Source organism: Megascapheus bottae, chromosome 25 (assembly GCF_031878675.1).
Source record: "Megascapheus bottae isolate mThoBot1 chromosome 25, mThoBot2.hap1, whole genome shotgun sequence".
NCBI lineage: Eukaryota > Metazoa > Chordata > Mammalia > Rodentia > Geomyidae > Megascapheus > Megascapheus bottae.
Genome location: NC_143533.1, coordinates 9,595,761 through 9,620,773, shown reverse-complemented (window position 1 = coordinate 9,620,773; position 25,013 = coordinate 9,595,761). Strand labels below are relative to the sequence as shown.

The 25,013-nt window shown below is 39.5% G+C and overlaps 1 protein-coding gene across 7 annotated transcripts in view; it reads right to left on the bottom strand.

Moving 5' to 3' along the window:
- The window catches only part of Csnk1g1 (casein kinase 1 gamma 1), a 121,209-nt gene that overhangs the window by 45,735 nt on the left and 50,461 nt on the right, over positions 1-25,013 (bottom strand). For all 7 annotated transcript variants that reach the window (XR_016539662.1, XM_090358200.1, XM_090358201.1 and 4 more), the window contains exons 4-5: positions 24,111-24,151; positions 18,802-18,871 (exon numbers count right to left, since the gene is read on the bottom strand). Coding sequence is in view for 6 of the 7 variants with exons in the window: in XM_090358200.1 (XP_090214326.1) it covers positions 18,802-18,871; positions 24,111-24,151 (111 nt within the window). In the remaining variant the exon portion in view is untranslated. The remainder of the gene's footprint in view (positions 1-18,801; positions 18,872-24,110; positions 24,152-25,013) is intronic.

Sequence of the window (25,013 nt, the reverse complement as noted above, 5' to 3'; positions counted from 1 at the left end):
ATACTGCATTTAAATGAAGAAAAAAATCTTACATGTTTCACTCCTGTTTTGCATTCCCACCTCTGAAGTATTGCTTAAGGAACCTTAATACAAATGCTACTTTGTTAAGGGTAGAGCCTTAAATATAAGGGAAACTATACATTTGATAAATAAAATACTTTTAAGCGATAAGGGAACAAGACAGTAAAGCTGAGCAAGGTAGATAGATATGTACTGTGTTCTTTGACTTATTGTATATCAAAAACTAAGGTAGTCGTAAAACCTCTCAGCTGCTTTGGAAATAATCCATTAAGATCTCCCACCTAAATTAGTAACATGCACAGAAATAGTTTAGCTATATGTTCAATCTCTTAAAAACCCAAATCATGGGGCCGGGAATTTGGCCTAGTAGTAGAGTGTTTGCCTACCACGCACCAAGACCCAGGTTCCATTCCTCGGTACCATGTACACAGAAAAAAGTTGGAAGTGGTGCTGTAGCTCAAGTGGCAGAGCTCTAGCCTTGAGAAAGCCCAAGGACAGTGCTCAGGCCCTGAGTTCAAGCCCCAGGACTGGCAAAAAACAAAAACAAATCATGGGCCGGGAGTTTGGCACCAGTGGTTCATGCCTGTAATCCTAGCTACTCAGAGGTCTGAGGAGTATGGTTCAAAGCCAGCCTGGGCATGAAAGTCTGTGAGAGTCTTATTTCCAATTAGCTATTAGAAAACTGGAAGTGGTGCTATGGCTCAAGTGGTACAGTGCTAGTCTTGAGCTAAAAGGACTCAGGGACACTGCCCAGGCCCAGAATTCAAGTCCTACTACTGACCAAAATAACCCCCCCCCAAAAAAAAACCCCTCAAATTAGGATACACACACACACACACACACACACACACACACACACACGCTAAACATATTGTCTCTGAATTATATTATCCCTATATATCCCTCCCCACCCCCCCTTCTCAGGTTTGAACTCAGGGCCTGGGCACTGTTCTAAGCTTCTTTTGCTCAAGGCTATAGCTCTACCACTTCAGCCACAGCACCACTAACAGGCTTCTTTCTGTTTATGTGGTATGGAAGAATTAAACCCAGGGCTTCAGGAATGTCTAAGTGCATTTTTTACCACTAAGTTATTTTCCCAACCCCTCAAAGTGTGTGTGAGCTCTACTACTTGAGCCACAGCACCACTTTCAACTTTTTCTATGTATGTGGTATCAAGCAATGGAACCCCTGTCTTTGTGCATACTAGGCAAGCACTCTACCACTAGGCCAAACTCCTGGCCTCGAAGTATATTCTTATAAACTCTGCTGGGCATATTATTCACACACATATACCGAACTGCACAGAAGAGGAAGTTAGATATACAATATCACAGCTAACTTCCACTGTGTCATAAATTTAACTTGGGATAAATACAACATATCAAGGTTAATGGCTTCTTTATCATTGAAGCTGTTACCTAAAAATATTCCATAATGTACAGTAACTAAGCAGTGATATTTTTAACTGCACATAAGGCTGAGAACTGAAATAGAAACACCTTGAAGCTTTTGGAAATTTGATCTTATTATTGCTTAATAATTAGCCTTTTATTCTTAAAAAAATAAAATTTTCTGTGAAGTAAATTCAACTGGATCCCAGATATACACTGATATACGTGTGTAACAATATATCTTTATTAATATTTCAATGTGAAAAAATAATTATATGTGAATGATTATTGACTTTTAAAGTAAGGCTAAAGGACACTTTGAAGGACAATGACAAGGTTTTTGCTTTGTTTAAAAAGGGTTTTGTGGCCAGGCACCAGTGGCTCACACCTGTAATCCTAGATACTCAGGAGGCTGACAGCAACTAGCCCCAGAATTAAAGTATCAGGATAACTCTGCCTTGCCATTGAAAATGCTTCATAATCATCTTGCTCACAGCCCTCCTGGTAACTGGAATATCGCTAGACATGTGCTACTGACACAAACTCAGATTTGCTTTATGGAAGAGGTGGTAAGGAAAAGCAAGAGCAGAGGAGTAGCTCACATTTCTGAGTCATAGAAATTGAGCCTTTGTATCTTTTTTTGTTACATATACATAGTCACTAAAGCCTTGAACCTTAAAGAAGATCCCAAAGTTTATGGAAAGGAACCAGAAAAGAAAGTCAGAACGGATTTCTAGCACCTAAGGCAAAAAAAAAATTGTTTTGTTGTTGTTTTTGCCAGTCTTAGGGCTTGAACTCAGGGCCTTGGCACTGTGCCTGAGCTTCTTTTCTTTTGCTCAAGGCCACAGTGCCGTTTTTGGCCTTCTCTTTAATAAGTATTGAGGAATTAAACCCAGGGCTTCATGCTAGGCAAGTGCTCTACCACTGAGCCACATTCCCAGCCCTTTTCTTTTCTTTTCTTTTTATTTTGAAGTATGTTGTGTAAATTGGGCATGGTAGTTAATGCCTGTAAGGCCCACACTTTGGAATTCCACCTAGGTGGAATTATGAGTTCCAAGCCAGATTGGGCTACAGCCAGACTTTGCCTCAGGAAAACAAAAACAAAAAACAAAAAGCAAAACAAAACAACAACAAAAAACCTCATCATACAAACAACAAAAAGTGTGTGCTGGGTAGAAGGGGGAGGAAAATGAGAGAAGCGTTCTTTCTCTTTCAAAAAAAGGATAACTCAAGCCAGGTGCTGGTAACTCATACTTCTAATCCTAATTCAGATGGTTGAAATTTGAGGATCACAGTTTGAAGCCAGACTATACAGAAAAGTCTGTGAAACACTTATCTCCAATTAGCTACCAAAAAGCAGGAACTGTTGGGCTAAGAATGTGGCTTAGCAGTAAGAGTGCTTGCCTAGCATTCATGAAGTCTTGGGTTCAACTCCTCATTATTATATAAACAGAAAAAGCTGCAGTGGCACTGTGGCTTAAGTGATAAGAGTACTAGCCTTGAGTAAAGGCAGCTCAGGGACAGTGCCCAGGCCCTGAGTTCAAGCCCCAGGATTGGCAATAAATAAACAAAAAAAAAAAACCCAAATAAATAAATAAATGGAAGAAGTGGCTTAAGCGGTAGAATGCTAGCCTGGAGCAAAAAAGATTGGGGACCAATCTCTGAGCAAGCCTGAGGAATAGCACACACGCATACATGTACACACACACCATCACCCCCCCCCCACATGGAACCCTAGCTACTTCGGAGGCAAGACATGAATTTTATGCCACCCTGGGCATACAATTTTGTGAGACTCCATCTCAACCAGTGGCTGTATACACCTACCTGTCACAGTGACATATGGAAGTACAAAGTAGGAAAAATGCAGCCCAGGTTACTCAGGCATAAAGTAAGACTCTACCTCAAAAATGACTAAGGCAGCTGGGGATGTGGCTTAGTGGAAGAGTGCTTGCCTCCCATGCATGAAGCTGGAAGTGGTGCTGAGGCTTTAGTGATAAGAGTGCTAGCCTTGAGCACGAGAGGCTCAGGGACAGTGCCCAGGCCCTGAGTTCTCACTCTAGGATTTCAAAAGGAAAAAAAAAAAGACCAAGGGCTAGAGGTATGGATCAAATGGTAGAATGCTTGCTTAGTATGTAAAAAACCATGAATTTAAGTACCAGTAACACTCCCACCCCTGTTCCCCCAAAATGTAAGTACCGTTTAGACTAGTAATTACCAGGTTATCTTAACCTTAACCTAACAGGTAAAGTTAGGAAGTTAAATTCTCTGCAGCTGGGCACTGGTAGTTCACACCTGTAATCCTAGCTACTCAGGAGGCTAGATCTGAGGATCACAGTTCGAAGCTAGCCTGGGCAGAAAAGTCCATGAGACTCTTATCTCCAATTACCACCAACAACTGATATGGCTCAAGTAATAGAGAACCAGATTTAAACAGTAAAAGTTAAAGGACAAGCCCTGAGTTCAAGCTCTAGTATTCCCTTCCCCTCCCAAAAGCAGAGTCAAGTTTCAAAATTCCTTAGTATAATGGTTTCTGTGCTTATAAAGGCAGAATATCTAATGAACTTCAAAAGGTACTTCAAAAGCTAACAAAAGATGCCTGATTTTTTTCAACATATACTTGAATAACAACTAAAAAGTCAAGAAAGTATTAGCCAACATTTAGAAGGGATGAAAAGGAGAAGTTACATACAACACAGTGATCCCTGCGCTTCCTGACAATATGTCCCACTTCCATTACATTTCAGCTTCCCTGCTAACAAAAGCTATTTTTAGACAGAAACTACAATGTGTTAATTATATTTGTATTCAGCATCTAGCATTGGTCCACAGAACAGTCAATATGAGAATAAGTGCTAAGTAATAAATATAACTCAGTTAAACTACACTTCCCTCAAAATCCTAAAGTTTGTACAAAAGTAAAGAACAAAAAACATTTCACAGATTTTAAATGTGCAAGAAAAGCTAACACAGTGGGTTTTTCAGAGATCCTTGTTTGAATTTCATAGGCATAATTCTTTTTAAAAACTTTTGTTGGGCAAACCATAAGTAGGAAGATTCCCAGTAATTCTAAGTTATTATATTATTATGCTAACTTTCCTCTTTGCACTTTTTTTTTATCACAGTTTTTATGATGACTTAAATTTTATTTTCCTATTCCTACATGTATGTGAACAACCGAGCAGGATTACTCATACAGCACTGAAAGCTACACACAACTGTTTCTCCACTACCTCAAAACAGCCCCTGTGGGGAAGGACACCATTGCAATTCCAGCTTACTTGAGAGCTGGAGGTGAAAAGTTCTTGAATTCAGGACCAGTCTAACATAGATCCTGTTTCAAAAAACAGCCCTCTAGGCCAGGAGTTTGGTAGAGTGCTTGCCTAGCATGCACAAAGACCCAGGTTTGAATTCTCGGTACCACATACATAGAAAAAAGCCAGAAGTGGTGCTGAGGCTCAAGGGGTAGAGCTCTAGCCTTGAGAAAGTTCAAGGACAGTGCTCAGGCCCTGAGCTCAAGCCCAGGACTGGCAAAAAAAAAATTATATATATATATATATATATATATATATATATACACACACACACACATACATATATATATATTCATCTTTTGTTGGTTTTGTCTTGGCATACTTATAACCAATACTCTACAAATATAAAAAAGTTTAGCTAGGGCCAGGAGTTTGGCCTAGTGGTTAAAGTGCTTGCCTAGCATGCATGAAGACCCGGGTTCGATTCCTTGGTACCACATATACAGAAAAAAAAAAAAGCCAGAAGTGGTGCTGAGGCTCAAGTGGTAGAGCTCTAGCCTTGAGAAAGTCCAAGGACAGTGCTCAGGCCCTGAGCTCAAGCCCAGGACTGGCAAAAAAAAAAAAAAAAAAAAAAAAAAGTTTAGCTAGCAACTGGATTGCTATTTTGTTAGTGGGTATCCCTTCATGTAATCTGCTATGAATACAAATAAAATATTATCTTATCAATGACACTGACAAATATTGGAAAGGAAGTAGGTTTCAGTTTTTGTTGTTGTTTTTTGTTGGTCATAGGACTTGAACTCTGGGCTTGGGTGCTGTCTCTGAGCTCTTCAGTTCAAGGCTAGTGTTCTACCACTTTAGCCACAGCATCACTTCTGATTTTCTGGTGGTTAATTGGAGACAAGAGTCTCACAGACTTTCCTGTCAGAGCTGCCTTTGAACAGCAATCCTCATATCTTAGCCTCCTGAGTAGTTAGGATTATAGGCATGAGCCATTGGCACCTGTGAGTCTTAACGTAAGCTCAAATGGTACAGCGGTTGCATAGCACATATAACACCTAAATTCAATCCCCAGTACCAGCATTAAAAACATGTGGGGGAAAAGGAGGGAAAGAAAATGCAGTAGATACATGTTTCCATGGGTTTTCTCTTAACCCATAGGAAATAATTCATTTAAATGACTCATCGTTTTTTTCCCCTCATATTACTCCATAGCTTTGGCGATGCTAAGCATTATCTCCCTTCTAAAACCTTGACATACCAAGAGTGAGAAAGGGTAGAGTACTAAGGGCAGGGGCAAATCCTAGGAGGAGCTCTGATCTTATTTTCTTATCTAGTCTTTAGGTTAGATTGAGTCCCCCCCCCCCCCATGGTCTCTTGGAACAGGCATTCTCTAAAGTAAGTCTTAGTGATCTAGTGACCTTATTCAATACTCAAAGAATGGCTAGAAGGATAAAGAAGGAAGAGACACAATAGGAAGATGTGAAGATTAAGAAAAAGATCAAGGATGATTTGGAATTAATGGGAGAAAATAGCATTAAAATCTTTTTTTTTAAATTTTTTGGTTGGTTGTGTGGCATGGGAGCTGTCTCTGAGCTTTTGTGCTCAAAGCTAACACTCATCACTTTGAGCCACAAATCCACTTTTGGTTTTCTGCTGTCTTAGGGACATTTCCTGCCCAAACCACCTTTGAACCATGATCCTCAGATCTCAGCCTGTTGATTACAGGATTACAGGAGTAAGCCACCAGCACTCAGCAGCAACAGTATCTTTAGCGTTCTATGTCAACTTATAAGTGAATCCCATTGGTAGACTCAAATCTTGCTTGTGTGATGAACACCCTATCAGTTTTCTGGAGTTCATCACAAGTCTCCAGTCCAGTTCACTTATATATAAGCTTCTGAGTCCTATTTTGGGAATGGTACCTTCCATGTATCAAGTATAAGATGAAATCTAAGTCACAAATACTGCCTTCACACCAAGAAAACACTTCTAGCAGTTCTTCATTTTACAAAATAATGCACTGAAAAGGTGTTAGCACTGTGTTACTGTGAGGGGTACGCAGGCCAAATAATTTCTATAATAAACTTAAAGCATGCTATTCTCAATTAAAGAAATTACTGATTCAAAATGTGTAAAAATGTTGGAGATCATTGCTTTCAGCCTCCTGAGGAAGTAAGATGATAAGATGGCACCTGGCAGCTCGCTAATGAGTCAGCACTTGCTGACCAGGAAGTTTCTTTGCATTTGTTGATTTGTTTCTTCCGTGCTTGTGGATAGAGTGGATCGCTAGATTTCTTCCAGGTTTGTTTGCTGCTTTGCAGATGACCTTTACTGTGACTGGCTGCTTCAGGATATAAATAGTGTGGGGTTTCTGGGGAAGGCGGAAGGGAAAAAAGACGGAGAAGGGAGAAGAGAGAAGGAGAAAGGAGAGAGGAGAGAGGCAGAGAAGAAAGGAGAGAGAAATAAAAGACCTCTGCTTGCAGCGATTTGAGTCTGTGATCATTCCCAGTCCTCCTCCGAAGTGACGTGTCGTTGAAGCGGGAAGAGACATAAAAAATTTTCTTTTACGAGGGAAAGATTATGTGCTAAAACTTTACATAATTAAAAGTAATTATTCCACATGCCTAATGAAAGGTTTTGATTTTGAGACAGGATCTCACTGCAGACCCCACAGCAGCCTTGAACTCACAGTCTCACCATCTCTACCTTCTCAGTGCTGGGATTATAGGAATGTCACAACATTCCCAGCTTTATCTGAAAGTTTTAAGAGGCACATAAAGGCCATATGGTATTTGGCCACAGCAGATAAGCCAAGTATCTTACAGCATTATATATAACTTTTTTTGCTTATATTTTGCTATACAATACAGAATATTGTTAGCCCTAATATAAGAAAAATCCCAAAGCTCTAAAATATGAAGAAATACACAGAGAATACATAGTCACAGAAATGACCCTAGTCTAGAAGTGCTGGGCTTCAGAAACATCACTTGTTCTTTTTGGCAAAGCAGCACAGGTAATTAATAAAAGTTAATGTTATGATGTTTCATCCTTGCAAGAACAGATGAAATTCATAATGCCACTATTTTAATTTGTTTAAATGCTAGAAATTATTAACACTGAGTATATGAATTATACCCAAGTCTAGTAGATGAAACAACTTTTCTGGATTTTCCCCACGAAATCAAGCATTAATCACTGATTCAACTTATACTACACCATCAATGAAAGCATTTAAATGTCCTTTCAAAATATTTTCTAGACAATGTGCAGACTTTAAACCAATCAGCCTCCCCCCCCGAAGATAGCCACATACATGCCTGCCTATTTGAAGTTTATTCTAAATTATTGTAACCCAGAATTGCTTTTCACATAGCACTCTCAGGTTCTTGTTACTGACTCACCAGGCACACTTCTATATTTAGGTTTGATTTCCTAAGAGGAGCAACTGTGATATTGGTACTTTGCTTCTTCTGCAAAGGCATTTCAAAAATCCTGCTCCTCATCTACCGGAGACAGGATTGTAACTTTTTTTGTGTGGGTGACAGTCCTAGAGTTCAAACTCAGGGCTCTACCACTTGAGCCATAGCTCCACTTCAGCTTTTTGGGAGCTTAATGGGAGGTAAGAGTCTCACTGAGTTTCTTGCCCAGGCTGGATTCAAACTGTGATAATCCTCAGATCTCAGCCTCCTTAGTAGCTAGGATTACAGGTGAGAGCCATCAGCCCCTTACACACACACACACACACACACACACACACACACACACACACACACACACACACTTTTTTTTTTGGCTAATCCTTGGGCTTGGACTCAGGGCCTGAGCACTGTTCTTGGCTTTCCTCAAGGCTACAGCTCTACCACTTGAGCCACAGCACCACTTTTGGCTTTTTCTGTGTATGTGGCACGGCACCAAGGAATCAAATCCAGGTCTTCGTGCATACTAGGCAAGCACTCTACCACTAGGCAAAACTCCCGCCCCTCCCCCTTTTTAATATGAAGCTTTTGTTGTTGCCCTAATAATTTCAAATAATTATTAAAAGAACAGGCCCTACTGGGTAGAAGTTTGCAGTGTCAGCTTTAAACCTCAACTTGTTATTCTAGACATCTCCAGAAAAGAGGAGGGGTGGCCTACCTAAAACAGAGGCTGGCCCAAATAGTTTTTCTCCTAGGATAATTCTTTTCTAGCACTATGCATTGCAAATAGGATAGTTTTCTTTCTGGAAATAATCATCTACCTAAACCAGTATACCACTCAGGTCTTTCTTGTGTAAGCCAGGACAGTGCTTTTGCCACTGAGCTACATCTGAGTTCTACACAAATGTTCTGTTAGGCTCATGTTAACATCTCATGAGAAAAAAAGTATGTCTGCAGTCAACATTCACTTGTCATACTTTCACCTATTTTCTTCCAGGTTTCAAGACAAGGTCTCACTATGTAACCCACTTCAGCATTGAACTCATAATCCTACCACTTCAGCTTCCCAACAGAGGCAGTATGGCTTGCTTATCCAAGTTCCTTAGTCCCATTCTTAGAGAATCAATTGTCTGTTGAGCATGAAAACCAATATGATTGTGTAGCCCCTGAATAAGCTAAGGACTAAAAAGCCAATTCAAACTGGATCAGCCAATGTCTTTCTTAGGTACTTGCAAATGGGACATCAGAGACTCCAGCTAATCTCTCCCTAATGACATGCAGGGAGGCTTCTTGTAAGAGAGGCAGATAAGGCTGGTCATAGAAAAAATGAAGCACATAAACTGAAGCTAGGACAAGGAATTATGGATTATGGCCCTATGCATAAAAAAAAATCAGAGAATATTAGAGACAGGAGGAGTTAAACTGAAAGCCAAGGATAAAATAGTTCTTTTGATCTCTAGTGGTTTCCCAAGTGGTTTGTTCTAAGTTCTAGTGAGGTGTGCATATTTTCCCCCTTTAATTCTCTAAAACATCTCTGCAATTTTTCCTAAGTCCTTTAACTCTAAGCTAATTTAAATAGATTTTATAGCTTCCAAAGTTACAGTGACACACACACACACACACACACACACACACACACACACACACACAGCTTCCTCTTTAACCACAGTACTGCAGTAGATGTATCTCCTAGGAAAGAAGGAGAAAAGAAGGCAAGACACAAGCTCTGCTAGTAGAGAAAAGAAGTAAATGCCACCATGGTTCAAGAAGATCAAGGTTTTCTTAACAGTAGAAAAGAAGGAGGATGTAGAATGGCAGAAAAACCAAATCATACATATTTGGCAAAAAAAAAAATCACAAAACCTGAAGTTATCAAAAACTACTATTTTACAGATGTCTCTTATTAAACTTATGCCACTGTGCAAAGTATGCTGTGCATATTGTTATACATTAATATTGTACACTGCATATTTATTGTACATGTATTCAGTTAAAACAACATGGAAAGTTTAAGGATGCTTTCAAAGCTAATTTGATTATCTCTGATTTTTACATTATGTGTTAATTTTAGGCCCTACCCTCACATGTGATTCACCTTATTAACCACTCGGTTCCTTAGACAGAAATGTCACCCTTGACATCCTAACATTATAAATAAGGTACTTAAAACAATATGTGATCTATGACAACTAATGGCTGATCATCTATTATGTTATTCCAAAAGCTAACTGACCTGAAATATGGTGCTCTGAGATTTTGTATAAAGCTTCAAGACTCAATTTAGTGACCTAAGACTTGCTTCCAAAAGTTCAATTTAACAAGAATACACAGATAGGTCCCAGTTATTTGATTTTTATATTCCTTGATTTATTTTCAGTGTTTTAACATTTCGATTATTTTTAAATAATGGCACTCAATTCCTTTCATTTATTTTACCCCTTCTGTATCTTACTTTCTAAACCATACTGGATAATAAAGTTAGAAGATCTCAGTTCTTTGAAATTTATACCTTCCTTAGTTGGTAAATAGATGCTCATCTTACCTTTAAATCCAAAAACTGTGATGAAATATGCATATAAAAGACTAAGCTCAGGACCCGGGAGTTTGGCCTAGTAGTAGAGTGCTTGCCTAGCATACATAAAGTCCTGGGTTCAATTCCTTGGTACCACATACATAGAAAAAGCCAGAAATGGTGCTGTGGCTCAAGTGGCAGTACACTAGCCTTGAGAAAAATGTGGCCAAGGACACAGTGCCCAGTCCCTGAGTTCAAGCCCGAGGATTAGCAAAAAAAAAAAAGAGTAAGCTGTAGTTTTAGCTACTGGGGAGGCAGAGGCAAGAAGACTACCTGAGACCAGGAATTAGTGCACACATATGTGTGTGTATGTGTTTGTGTGTTTGTATTCTAGAGGTATTAGCACTCCCCTGAGCTTCCAAAATATTTCCTTAAATGATTTTCCCCTTACCTCTTAGAAAACTACAGATATAACTACAAATACTGCTTCTTATGTTATTCCCATTTTTAAGTAGCACAATAGCAGGTTTAGAAAGCCATGTTTGCTGAGTTATAACTGCTCAGAATGGAGCTCAGCAAAAATAACAATGTGATTGTGCCCAAATAATTCACCAACTACGTATGAGTCATTTATGTCCAATATCTGCAATCCGATGGTCCATTGCAACTGTATTGCTGAGAACCATGCATAATTTGTATCTTCCAAAAGCTTACATTTCAGAATTTTTACCATGGACTTCCTGCCTGCTCTGAATTCATAACTGAATATTGTATACTAAATCCTTATAGAATTAGGAGACTTTCATATCCTGAATTAGTCATTCATCTCTGTGTTCTGCTTCCTTAACACAGTCAAGAATAGCTAGCACATAGCAAACAGAGAGGTTGGCAACAAAAAGGACAATGTATGCACAAACAGACAGAAGCTGCAACTTGGTGGTATCCCTGCCAGTAAAATGCGACTCCAAAAGTTTACACACTGAGAAATCAACTTAACTCACCACCATTTATTGAGTTTCTTCTTTGGCTAAAGTGATAAGGCAGTAATACTATGATGAATAAAGGATGTTTTTTGTCCTTAAAAAGCTTACAGGCCAGGAGCCAGTGGCTCACATTTGTAATCTTAGTTAAGATTCCTGGTTCTGAAGCTAGCCTGGACAGAAAAGTCCTGGTAAGATTTTTTTTTTTTTTTTTTTGCCAGTCCTGTGCTTAAGCTCAGGGCCTGAGGACTGCCCTTGGATTTTTCTCAAGGCTAGAACTCTACCACTTGAGCCTCAGCACCACTTCTGGCTTTTTCTAAGTATGTGGTACCAAGGCACCGAACCTGGGTCTTCGTGCATGCTAGGCAAGCACTCTACTACTAGGCCAAACTCCCAGCCCCATCCTGGTAAGATTTTTATCTCCAGTTAATCACTCAAAATGGGAAGTGAAGCTGTGTGCCAAAGTGGTAGAGTGCTAGCCTTGAGCAAAAGGGCTCAGAGATACCTCCTAGGCCCTGAGTTCAAGCCCCATAACCAGAAAAATAAAGAAGTTCACAAGCCAGGAAGTTTGAGGATCACAGTCCAAACCTGGCCTGGGCAAGAAAGTCTGTGAGTCTCTTATCTTCAATAAACAATTTAGAAAAAGCAGGATGTGGCACTGTGAGTCAAGTGGTAGAATGCTAGCCTTGAACACAGAGAGGCTCAGGGACAGAGCCCAGCCCCTGAGTTCAAACCCCAGGACCACCAAAAAAAAAAAAAAAAAGTCATGGTCTAGCAGCATGTTACATTCAGAAGCATGCACAGTGAAAGCACCTTGAGGTAAATTTTTTATTTTTCAAGTCAGAGAAATTATTTTTTAAAGTGTTTTGTCCACTGTTATGCTAGAGTAGAAATGACCAAATGAGTGAAATCTGGATCCACATTTTTAACCTTTGAAAAACATCTAAAGGATAATAATGTTCTACGACATACAAAAATTACATAAAATTCAAATTTCAGTGCCCATAAACAAAGCTGTCTTGGAATATGAATCATTCATTTATATACTGCTTATGATTGTTTTTGTGTTATGTAGGGCAAAGTAAAATAGCTGCCATCAGGATGGTAGGCCCACAGAGCTTGCCTGTGGTCCTTTCTCATTGCAAATTTTTATTTCCAAACATTGTTAATTAAACATGATAATATATGTTGAAAAGAGCCTTGACTAGCTGAGTAGAACAGCTGATTGAGGTTTTGTTGTTGTTGTTTTTTGCCAGTCCTGGGTTTGAGCTCAGTGCCTGAGCACTGTCCTTGGATTTTTCTCAAGGCTATAACTCTATCACTTGAGCCACAGCATCATTTCCAGCTTTTTTCTATGTATGTGGTACCAAGGAATCGAACCCAGGTCTTTGTGCATGCTAGGCAAGAACTCTACCACTAGGCCAAACTCCCGGCCCTGTGGTCCTTTCTCTATCTGGCTCTACAAGCAAATTCATCTTCCACATCAGAGGCAGAAGTTATCCAAATATATCTAGCCTTCCTTATTTGAAGGAGTGATAACTGAACCAACTGGCCAAGTCCTAGACTTAATGATTTTTACAAAACAAAAAAACACCCCCCCCACCGCCCCTGCCAGGTTCTTCAAGGAAATTGTTTAAGATTTCTGAAGTCAAATAAATGCCCTTCACCCAAAACTGGCCTGAAGGGATATGGGGTTGCATGAGTAAAGTGTCCATTTTTACAAAAAAGACTCCAGGGAGCATAATTATATTCAGAAGAGCACATTCAATATGTTCTCTGAGGAAAAAACCTCTCATGATCTGTGTGGTGGGTTTACTGTAGCTAGAATTTGTATCTACTAAATCAGAAAAGGGAGTTACAATTATTATTCTGGTATTGCTTGAGAATTCATTGAAAGTGGACTGAGACTGTGGCCTAGTGGTAGAGTGCTTGCCTGGTATACACAAAGCCCAGGGCTTGATTCCTCAGTACCACATACACAGAAAAAAAGCCAGAAGTGATACTGTTGCTCAAAGTGGAATAGCATTAACCTTGGGAGAAAAAAACCCAAGGGTGGTATCCAGACACTGAGTTCAAACCCCAGGTCTGGGAAAGGGAGAGGGGGGGGGAGAGGGAGAGGGAGAGGGAGAAGGAGAGGGAGAGGGAAAGGGAGAGGGAGAGAGGGGGGAAGAGGGGGAGAGGGGGAGAGGGGGAGAGAGAAGGGGAAGAGAGGGGACTTTTCTTTCTTTTTGCGGGGGAAGGGCTGTGCAGATCCTGGGGCTTGAACTCAGGGTGTGGTTGCTGTCCCTGAGCTTTTTTACTCAAGGCTAGCACTCTACCATATTTTTTTTGCCAGTCCTGGGGCTTGAACTCAGGGCCTGAGCACTGTCCTTGGGTTTTCCTCAAGGCTAGTGCTCTACCACTTGAGACACAGCACCACTTCTGGCTTTTTTTTCTATGTATGTGGTACCAAGGAATCGAACCTGGGTCTTCATGCATGCTAGGCAAGCTCTCTACTACTAGGCCAAACTCCCGGCCCTAACACTACCACAGCTTCACTTCTAGTTTTTAAGGTTGACTTTGAACCATGATCCTCATATCTCAGTCTCCTGAGTGGTTGGATTACAGGCATGAGTCACCAGTGCAGCACTCAGCCTAACAAGGTCTCAGATTTAGACTTTATTCCTGATGACTCAGAACTATATTCTTATTAGTTTAACTGATGCCTAAATTCCAAGTTCTTTTTTGATACTAACCAGCATTTCTTATCCTTTCTGAGGACATATAAAACCATTTTAAATTATACAGTTTGATCAGCTCTAGTTTCTTCATAGCCTCAACATTTCAAAGGGAAAAAATGGCTTGCATACAGGAGCTATGAACTACTGAGCTGTACAAAAGGTAAATATATTCAACATAAATGATTCATTTATTTTAGGACAAAATTTCAAAACCATAAAAAAAGCTAATAAAAAGGCCTGATAGCAACAAAGAGTTTTTTAACTCAGGAGATTTGAGGTACCATATAAAAGTCTTCCCTCTTTCAAGGAGAAAGAGGAAAGGCTCCAGATCTTTGACAATTCAAGGGTTTTTATGACTATCTCCCACCATGATTTTACAGTAGGTAAGGGAAAATGAGTGGCTAGCCCCAGGCACTTTCTGTGTATGCATGAATACTGAAGATAAAAATCTATACAAAAGTCTAGATAGAGTCATAAGAGTGCTTGCCTAGGATGCGCGAAGACCTAGGTTTGAAAAACCTAGAAGTGGTGCTGTGGTTCAAGTGGTAGAGCGCTAGCTTTGAGAAAGCCCAAGGACAGAGCTTAGGCCCTGAGTTCAAGGCCCAGGACTGGCAGAAAAAAAAAATCTGTATAAAATGTACAAAAACACAAGAAAGAACACATTTCAAGTTTGTCTACTATGTGACCCTAGATAGATTACCAAACTTCTCTATGCTTAAAAAAGGAGAAAAGGAAAAAAGAATAAAAAGTGACAATTGGTATTTAACAAGTTCACTTTTTTTCCTTCACGGTAAAAAGGACATTTTTACCCTGGACTTTGCTGCATTATTAGATTTCAGTAAACATATTAATGTCATTTCTTTAAGGATTAATATCTCCTTTACAAGAGATCCAAAGCAGAATAGTCATTAGCAGATTACAATAGCTGCTAGAAAGCCAGGACAGAACAGTCCAGACTTAGGTAATGATATTTATGACTAGAACCCTAGAGAGTTTCTCCCAGGCAGGTTGCTGTGTAAAAGTAGAATTAAGTGTTTAACAAGAGCAAGATGAGTTCCGCCCTTCCTTTAGGACCATTCAGTGCAATTAAGAAGGCTCTAGAAGTAAAAAGATCATTGTAGTTTCTTCTGTTATAGTTAGTCCTTTCCAAATCCCAGTGAAGAGAACTGACCATAGGCTATCCTAGTCTTTATACAAAAAATGTCAAAGCTATTTTTCACCACCATTACTCCTAAGGAGAACAGCTTAACTGAGAACAGTCATAAAAGCAATTTTGTAGGTTTAGGCTAAATCAGATGCCTCCACCATATTTATGTATTTGCATTTTCATTTCTGTAGCTACCGCACAATTTTCTCACCATTTGCCTTCCCTCCCTGCTCCCATCCTTTCTTTTGTTCCTGCCCTAGCTGACTCATTCTTCCCTCTGCTCACTGCTCCTCTACGCCTACATCAGCTATATGCTTGGTTCTGGTTAATTCATCTTTTACTCAATTATAAACATATACATTGTTCTTATCATGTGGCCAGCCCATATTCAGCTATGGGTCTTTGCCATCCCAATACAGATGGTCTTGTCTACATCTCTATAAATTTGTCATCTACCAACTCTTACTTCTGTGTGTGCTAGAATGTGAACAAAACTGGGAGGTAGGCTGGATAAAAGGTTTGTGGACTGGGGAAAAAAAATTAACACATGTCTTCATAAGTTTAAAGATTTGAGGGCCACACTCTTACAAAATAAAAGTAAATTTGGACCTTGTTCCTGGTTGACTTCAACTAATCCAATATTAGCAACTGAAAAAAAAAAGCTAAGTAACAAAGGAAGATGACTATAACTAATAACAGCTTTCAAGTCCTATGATTAAACAGTGACCTAAGTGAGCCATTGTACCAAAGAGATATTTGAAGCTACTAGGAGTAAGTTACAGGGAATTCAGAAGACTGACTGTCTAATGTCTGATGTCTAATGTTAGATACTCAGAACAATCTATATAACCTAGACTAGAAAACATCAAAGTCCTGTTTTTCAACAGTAAGAAGAAATGAAACAAAAACAGAAATAAACAACTTGCTGGGCATAGTGGCTCATGCCTGTAATCCTAGCTATTCAGGAGGCTGAGATCTCAGGTTCGCAGTTCAAAGCCAGCCTGGGCACTAAAGACCATGAAAGTCATCTCTAGTTAACCACTAGAAAATCAGAAGTGGTGCTGTGGTTCAAGGGGTAGGGTTGTAGCCTTGAGTTGAGAGTTCAGGGACAGGACCCAGGCCCAAAGTTCAGGCCCCACAACTGACAAAAAAACAAAAAACAAAAACCAAACAAAAACAAAAGCCACAAAGAACTTGTTTGGCTTACAGAAGTAAATCTAAACTTTTTACTTTTTACCAATAAGGAAAACAGTTTCATAGTCATCGCATATAATGTCACATTTAAAAAAATTTGTTTTTCCTTGTACTAAATTCAGAAATTCACCAATCTCACACATTATAATCTGAGCTATAATTTATAAGTAAAAAAAATTTATTCCCAGCCTTACCATCTCATTATGGGAAAACAAATATATGGCTCTCCATTCACTAATCACAGGATGTTCCTTTGGTCATGGTTATATTTGTAATGTAATTGATTTATAAAATATCAGATTACAGTTGAGGATATCATTCAGTGGTAGAATGTTTGCTTAGCACACACAAATCCCCAGGGTTTGATCTCAGAACCATCCCACCATCCACTCCCCACCCTCCAAAAAAAGGAGCACTGAAAACCTAGTTTCTAAGCTCAAATCTTATCCAACAACACTCCATGTTCAACACATACCCACAGGGCACCATGAGCAAGAACACAGGCTAAAGTTCAATGAAAGATAAATACTGCACCTAAGTTAGGACTATAGTGGACACTACTAGCAGTTAGATTTTAAGACTTAAATCAACAAGTAATTCCGGGTATAAGAAGCTCACACCAGTAATCCTAACTACTCAGGGGGCCTAGGTCTGCAGATCAAACCTTGAAGTCAACCTGTATAGGAAAGTCTGCAAGACTCCTAACTTCAATTAAACACCCAAAAGGCAGAAGTGAAGGTGGGACTCAAGTGGTAGAGCCCTAGCCTTGAGCAGAAAAGCTCAGAGACAGCGCCCTGGCCCAGAGTTCGTGCCCCAGGATCAGCGAGCACACTTGTGCACACATGTGCACACGCGCGCACACACCATGACAAGCAGTAGCTGAGATAATACTTGTATAATCTATTAAACCAAAATTCCTTTGACAGTACCTTTAACAGTGGTAGTTGAAAATAAAAACTTTACTGCAGTGATTCCATTGAAGGAAATATAAAGGAAAGGAATTTCCATTGCTCTGTGATGAAATCAGATCTGAAATGTTTCATTTTTTAAGAGGTGAACTATAGATGCAGTCAATTTAAGGTTGGTAACCTTTATTTAATCAAAATATTTTTCAAGAGCTAGGAGTTTGGTCTAGGGGTAGAGTGATTGTCTAGCAGGTACAAACACCTGGGTTCAATTCCTCAGTACCACATACATAGAAAAGCTGGAAGTGGTGCTGTGGCTCAAGTGAGACAGCTCTAGCCTTGAGAAAGCCCAAGGACAGTACTCAGGGCCTCAGTTCAAGCCCCTGGACTGGCAAAAAAAAAAATTTTTTTTCAGTAGCTAGCCAGTAAGGTATTTTATTAGTAATTTGAGCATTCAGGTAGAACACACACACACACACACACACACACACACACACACACACACACAAACATACTCTCAAAAAATTATAAACATGTTTGCACTGCTAGACATTGAACCCAGGTCCTTTCAAATAATAACTAAGTGCTCTATCACTTAGCTATACTAAGCTATTTCCCAGCCCTAAATTTTCGTATGTGTGTGTACGAGCACATGCAAATGTACACGCACCAATGTTAGAGTATAAACTCAGGGCATGGGCACTGCCTCTTAACTACCACTATCCCAAATCCCCACTTCTAGTTCAAGGCTGGCATTTTACCACTTGAGCCATATCTCTACTTCTATCTCCTTACTGGTTAAATGGATATTAGTCTCCTGGATTTATCTGCCCAAATCTCAGATCTCAGCCTCATGAGCTGCTATAATTATCTTTACAGGTGTTAATCACTAGTGCCCTGCCTAAATTTTAATCTATGGACAGATTTTTGACAGGGCTGTCTTATTTTAGAATGTGCTATAATGCTGGAACAAATAGTTTGAAGTTTACCTACCCTTTCTCATTTCTTTTGATACACATAACAAGATGAAAAGAACGAAGAACTATTAAAAAGCAAAAGCACCATACTATGTGTATTTAGAGTAATCTCCACTCCAGGAACAGGACAGCAAAGAATATTATGGTTGGCTATTGTCATCTTACCTAACCAACAAGCAGACAAACCAGACAAAAATCTTGCATATTTTAAGGTTTGCAGCTAAGCAATATGATAAGTAAATGGAGAAAAAAGGAAAAAAAAAAAAAGACTCACTTACCTGAACTGCCAAGCTGTTTATAAAACCTGTACTCTAAATGAAGCTGTGGAGCACGTGATTTTATTGGTTCCTGAAATCCAAAAAGAAAAACTGATCAAATTTAGACAAATGGGATTTTTCCATTGAGAGTTTTTTTCCCTCAGAGTAACTATGGTCTAAGCACCTAAAGTCTTAAGGGATTGTACTAGATGATAACCTTTTCTTAGCACTATTTGTAACTGAAAGTATAGCTAAGAGGAGATGAGCTAGATTATATACAACCCTTTCCATGGATGAGTACATACAAATACTTCCTATGAGTCATTGCTGAAGAAAATCTCCTGAACAAGAAATAATCTGAAATGTATCATCTCAGGAAATAAGATACCAAATATTTTTAAGAGCTAGATGCATAATAGCATATATTTCCTGCATATTTAATTATAAATTTTGGGGCTTTTACAATTTTCCTATTTTTAGAAACATATATTCTAAAAATGTTTCAAATACACACAAAAACTGGCAAAAAAGGAAAGATAACCACTATTTCCAAACTATTAATAGTTTGGGAAGTATTTATTCAAGTATTTCCTTTGTGGTTTAAAATAAAAACAATTTCTTATACCTTAAACACTGTGTAATCCAGGCTGGTTTTGAAGCTAAAAAATCAAACTGTCAGCCAGGCATGGTGGCTCACACCTGTAATCCTAGCTACTCAGGAGGCTGAGATCTGAAGATCAAGATTCAAAGCCAGTCCAGGCGCACATAATCTCTAGAAAATGGGAAGTTGGGTTTGGCTCAAGGGTAGGGTGGTAGCCTTGAGCTGAAGAGCTCAGGGGCAGCGCCCAGACTGAGTTCAAGCCCCATGACCCACAAAAAATATATAAAATCAAACTTCTCCAGAGGTTACACATGTGTACCAACACACCTAGCTTTGACAAAGCCTAAAACAGATTGTGTTCTAGGAACAAACCCGAGTGGGAATTAAGAGCTTCTCTCAACAATAACAAGCACAGAAGAGTAGATGTGTGCCCAGTGACAGAACATCTTCCTAGTGAGTGTAAGGCTCTAAGCTCAAATCCCATTATTACCAGAGAAAATAAAAAAGACTGTAACCCGGGGCCGGGAGTTTGGCCTAGTGGTTAAAGTGCTTGCCTAGCATGCACGAAGACCCAGGTTCGATTCCTTGGTACCACATACATAGACAAAAGCCGGAAATGGTGCTGAGGCTCAAGTGGTAGAGTGCTAGCCTTGAGAAAGTCCAAGGACAGTGCTCAGGCCCTGAGCTCAAGCCCAGGACCGGCAAAAAAAAAAAAAAAAAAAAAAAGACTGTAACCCATACTTAAATGGGGGAAAGGGAAATTCTCAGTATTATTCTCAGAGAATTATTTTAAAATGTCTTCTCTCATTTCATGGGTTGCCTTTTCACTCTGATAAATGTCTCTGGATGCACTGAAGCTTGAAATTTTGCTGAAGTTCCCTTGGTTGTTGGTAATTTTTGGTATCATAGTCAAGAAACTGCTGACAAATACAATGTGAAGTTATTTTTCCCCTATGGTTTATGGTTTTATATTTTACACTTAGGTCTTAATTCACAAGAGTTAATTTTTATACCTGACATAAGGTAAAGATTCAACTTTATAATATGTGGATATTCAGTTTTCCCAGTACCCCAGTTGAAAACACCGCCCCCTTTCCAACTGAGTAGTTCTGTATCCTATTTGTTTGGTGTTCAAGAAAGAGATTTTCTTTTTTTTTTTTTTTTTTTTTTTTTGCCAGTCCTGGGCTTGAGCTCAGGGCCTGAGCACTGTCCTTGGACTTTCTCAAGGCTAGAGCTCTACCACTTGAACCTCAGCACCACTTCCGACTTTTTTCTATGTATGTGGTACCGAGGAATCGAACCCGGGTCTTCATGCATGCTAGGCAAGCACTTTAACCACTAGGCCAAACTCCCGGTCCCAAGAAAGAGATTTTCTAGCTGGGCACTGGTGGCTCACTCCTATAATCCTAGCTACCCAAAAGGCTGAGATCTAAGGATCGAGATTCAAAGCCAGTCCAGGCACTAAAGTCCATGAGATTCTCTTTTTTTTTTTTTTTTTTTTTGCCAGTCCTGGACTTTGGCTCAGGGCCTGAGCACTGTCCTTGGACTTTCTCAAGGCTAGAGCTCTACCACTTGAGCCTCAGCACCACTTCCGGCTTTTTTCTATGTATGTGGTACCGAGGAATCAAACCCGGGTCTTTGTGCATGCTAGGCAAGCACTTTAACCACTAGGCCAAACTCCCAGCCCATCCATGAGATTCTTATCTCCAATTAACCTCCAGAAAATTGGAAATGGTGCTGTGGCTCACGTGACAGAGTGCTAGACTTGAGCTGCAGAGCTCAGGGGCAGTGCCCAGGCCCAGAGTTCAAGCCCCATGACAAACCAAAAAACAAAAAAACAAAAAAAAAGAAAACATCCATTTTCCAACTTCCCTTGACAATGCAGGTTGAAGTTTAATAAGCTGCATAGATTATATTTACATTTTGTTCAAAACTCATTGCTGAAATACTTATTAATTTTATGCCCTCAAGAACAAGATCAATAGTTCCTCAACAATATATGAATACTGTAATGGTTATCTTCAAATAACAAAACTATCAATCATTCCTTAGGCTTTTATTAGGCAAAGTAATTTCAGTTCCAGTTACCTTTCCTCAGTAATTTTATTTTTTTAATTCTTTATCATTGATGACTCAAACCTGAATCCACTTAGAATGTTCTGATCCTCTTTCCCTCTATACAAGTGCTATAGCCACCATCCCAAAACTATATGGGGGTTTTTGCTCCTCTGTTTAAAAGCTCTGGGAGGCTCCTACATGCCAGCCAGCTGGCGGATCCTGACCTAGCACGATGGCGCTTCTGCAGGTCTCCTCCACAAGGAGTTAGTAGTTTTGTAAAGTATTGTCTAGCATATCTGACTTGACTTTGCTGGATCATGTGAAAAATCCTAACTATTGGAGGCTACTCAGAAGACAGAGGCAGCTCTTAAAATACTTTAAAATTCACTCATAAAACTGGGCACCAGTGGCATGTGACTGTAATGCTAGCTATTCAGAAGATTGAGCTTTGAGGATCTGGGTAGAAAAGCTATGAGACTGTTACCTCCAATTAAAATAAAAACAAAAAACAGAAGTGGGTTGGTGGCTCAAAGTGCTAGCCTTGAGCACAGACCAGAGAAAGTATCCAGGCCCTAAGTTCAAGACCCAGGACAGGCACAAAACAAAACAAAAATTCTGTCTTGTCACTGTATACTTGTTCCTGTCACTTTATTTTTCAAGACTCTTTTGAAACTTCTATTACAGATAATTCTGTCTAGATTTTCTCTACTAAATTCATACTAGTTAACTTATCTATATATTACTGACATGATTTATTGACATGATTTACATTTCACTTCCCCTTCTAACATTTTTCCTTTTACTTTGTATGGCCACTAATTAAAACTAAAAACAGGGACTAGAGATATAGCTCAGTAGGAAAAGACATACTTAACATGTATGAGGCCCTGGGTTCAATCCCAGCATGAAGAAAAGGAAAAACAAAAACTCTAAAAGAATTTATATCTACTAGTATGGTGTGTCTGAGTACTTCATTTATCTTTCAAATAAGAGGTAAATAAAGATGTTTAGAGTGTAACAATCTTGTCTATGAGTCTGTTTTCTTGATGTTTGTCTTTATTTTCCAAGGGAGACAGCAGGATAGTGATTAAGCTCCCTTCATTATAACTGAAAAATCTGCATTAAGTATCATGCTCCTATAAGGTAGCCATCTGCTGTTGGTTTAGGATTTCAGGCAGGCATGTGTGTTCCAGAATAACCATGATTTTGGCAAATGGCCAGCCCTCTATGGAAATGAAATAAACATCTGGCACAGAAATACAAAGAAGCAAAGCCCAGCTGTTCCTGTTTCAGTTCTACTTTACTTGGATCTTCATTATGGGCTCTTGTTTCTTTGTTGGTGTTTTTAGTTGTGGGGCTTGGACTCTGGGCCTGGGTGTTGTCCCAAAGCTCTTCAGCTCAAGGCTACCACTCTACCTCTTGAGCCAGGGTGCACTTCCCATTTTCTAGTGGTTAATTGGAGATAAGAGTCTCCCAGACTTTCGTGCTCAGGCTGACTTTGAACCACAATCCTCAGATCTCAGATCCTTAGGTCTCTTGAGTAGCTAGGATAACAAGTGTGAACCACCGCATCTGGCTCCAATGTTTTTGGTTTTGTTTTGCCAGTCCTGAGTCTTGAACTCAGTGTCTGAGCACTGTCCTTGGGCTTTCCACAAGGCTAATGCTCTACCATTTGAGCCACAATACCACTTCTGACTTACATATGTGGTACCAAGGAATCAAACCTGGGTCTTTGTGTGTGCTAGGCAAACACTCTACCACTAGGCCAAACTCCCGGCCCCAGTGAATCATATTTTAAGTAGGGTGTTTTTGTCAGCTGTGGATTTGAACTCAGGGCCTGGCACTATACCTGAACCTCTTTGTGCTCAAGGCTAGCTTTCTATCACTTGAGCCGTAGCTCCACTTCCAGTTTTTTGAGAGAAAGAAAGAGGGGCTGGGAGTTTGGCCTAGTGGTAGAGTGCTTGCCTAGCATGCACGAAGACCTGGGTTCGATGCCTCAGTATCACATACATAGAAAAAAGCCAGAAGTGGTGCTGTGGCTCAAGTGGTAGGGCCCTAGCCTTGAGAAAATCCAGGGACAGTGCTCAGGCCCTGAGCTCATGCCCAGGACTGGCAAAAAAAGAAAGAAAGAAAGAAAGAAAGAAAAGAGAAAGAAAGAAAGAAAGAAAGAAAGAAAGAAAGAAAGAAAGAAAGAAAAGAGAGAGAAAGAAAGAGAGAAAGAGAGAGGGGAAGGAAGATAAACTCATGAGACTCCATCTCAATCAATAGCTGTGCATAGTGGCACATGCTAGTACAAAGACTAGATGCAATGGTGTATGCCTGTTATACCCTGAAATGTAAGGAAACCCAAGTAGGAAGATTTTTGACAAGTCTGGCCAGGGCATAAGGCAAAACTCTACCTCAAAAATAAACAACACAGAACTGGGATGTAGCTCAGTGGCAAAGTGTTTACCTAGCAAATGCAACATCCTAGGATCAATTCCTAGTACCAAATGAAAAAGACAAAAAAATAAATAAATAAAACCACCAAAAAAATGCAAAAAAGGGACTGGAAGTATGACTCAAGGATAAAATGCCCATTTAGCAACTACAGTACAGCCAAAATTAAAATATAAAAAAAAAGCAGGAAGAGCACCAAAACATAATTACTACAAATACAGATTCTACTTACCAGTTTGATTGCTACATATTCATTGGTGTAGAGATTTTTACCTAAGGGAAAAGCAGAATGTATATGTTTAGTGACATTTCTTCTGGGAAATTCACAGAAAAAAAAATCTTAGCTTACAGGGTCATGGGAAAGGTCACGTTCCCAATGCTGTTCACATATATGAAATATGATTTCTACGTGAAAAGCTAAACAAAGATAATGAGATCCAGCAAGAGTAGAAAACAAAGCAAAAATAAATAAAACAGCTTGAGAATCCAAAGATGTATGCTACACAATAAAAATCATATTTTAAGAAAAAGAGTAAATCAATCTTTTTTTTTGTACTTTTTTTTTTTTTGTACTTTTTTTTTTGCCAGTCCTGGGCTTGAGCTCAGGGCTTGAGCACTGTCCTTGGACTTTCTCAAGGCTAGAGCTCTACCACTTGACCCTCAGCACCATTTCGGGCTTTTTTCTATGTATGTGGTACCAAGGAATCGAACCCGGGTCTTCGTGCATGCTAGGCAAGCACTTTAACCACTAGGCCAAACTCGCGGCCCCGAGTAAATCAATCTTGACTCATTCCTTTTTCTTCCTGTCTCTGGCACAAAAATTTTTCCCCAAACTATTGTACTATAAGGCAAGCAGAGAAAAATAAAAGGTCATAATTTCAAAAACAGAATATAAACTTGGGTTGGATTTACAAGTCAGTGGTAGAATGCATACTTAGTATGTATGAAACCCCAATCCAATCCTCAGTAATGAAAAATGAGGCAGGAAGAAGAATTTAACCTTGGGCACAATAAACACAAACTGATTTTTCTAATATAACAGAGTATTTTTATTTTTGTCCTGGTATTTAGTGGCAACTTAAATGAACTAATGCATACGTAGAATGAAATATAATCAATTATTGTTTAGCATCTC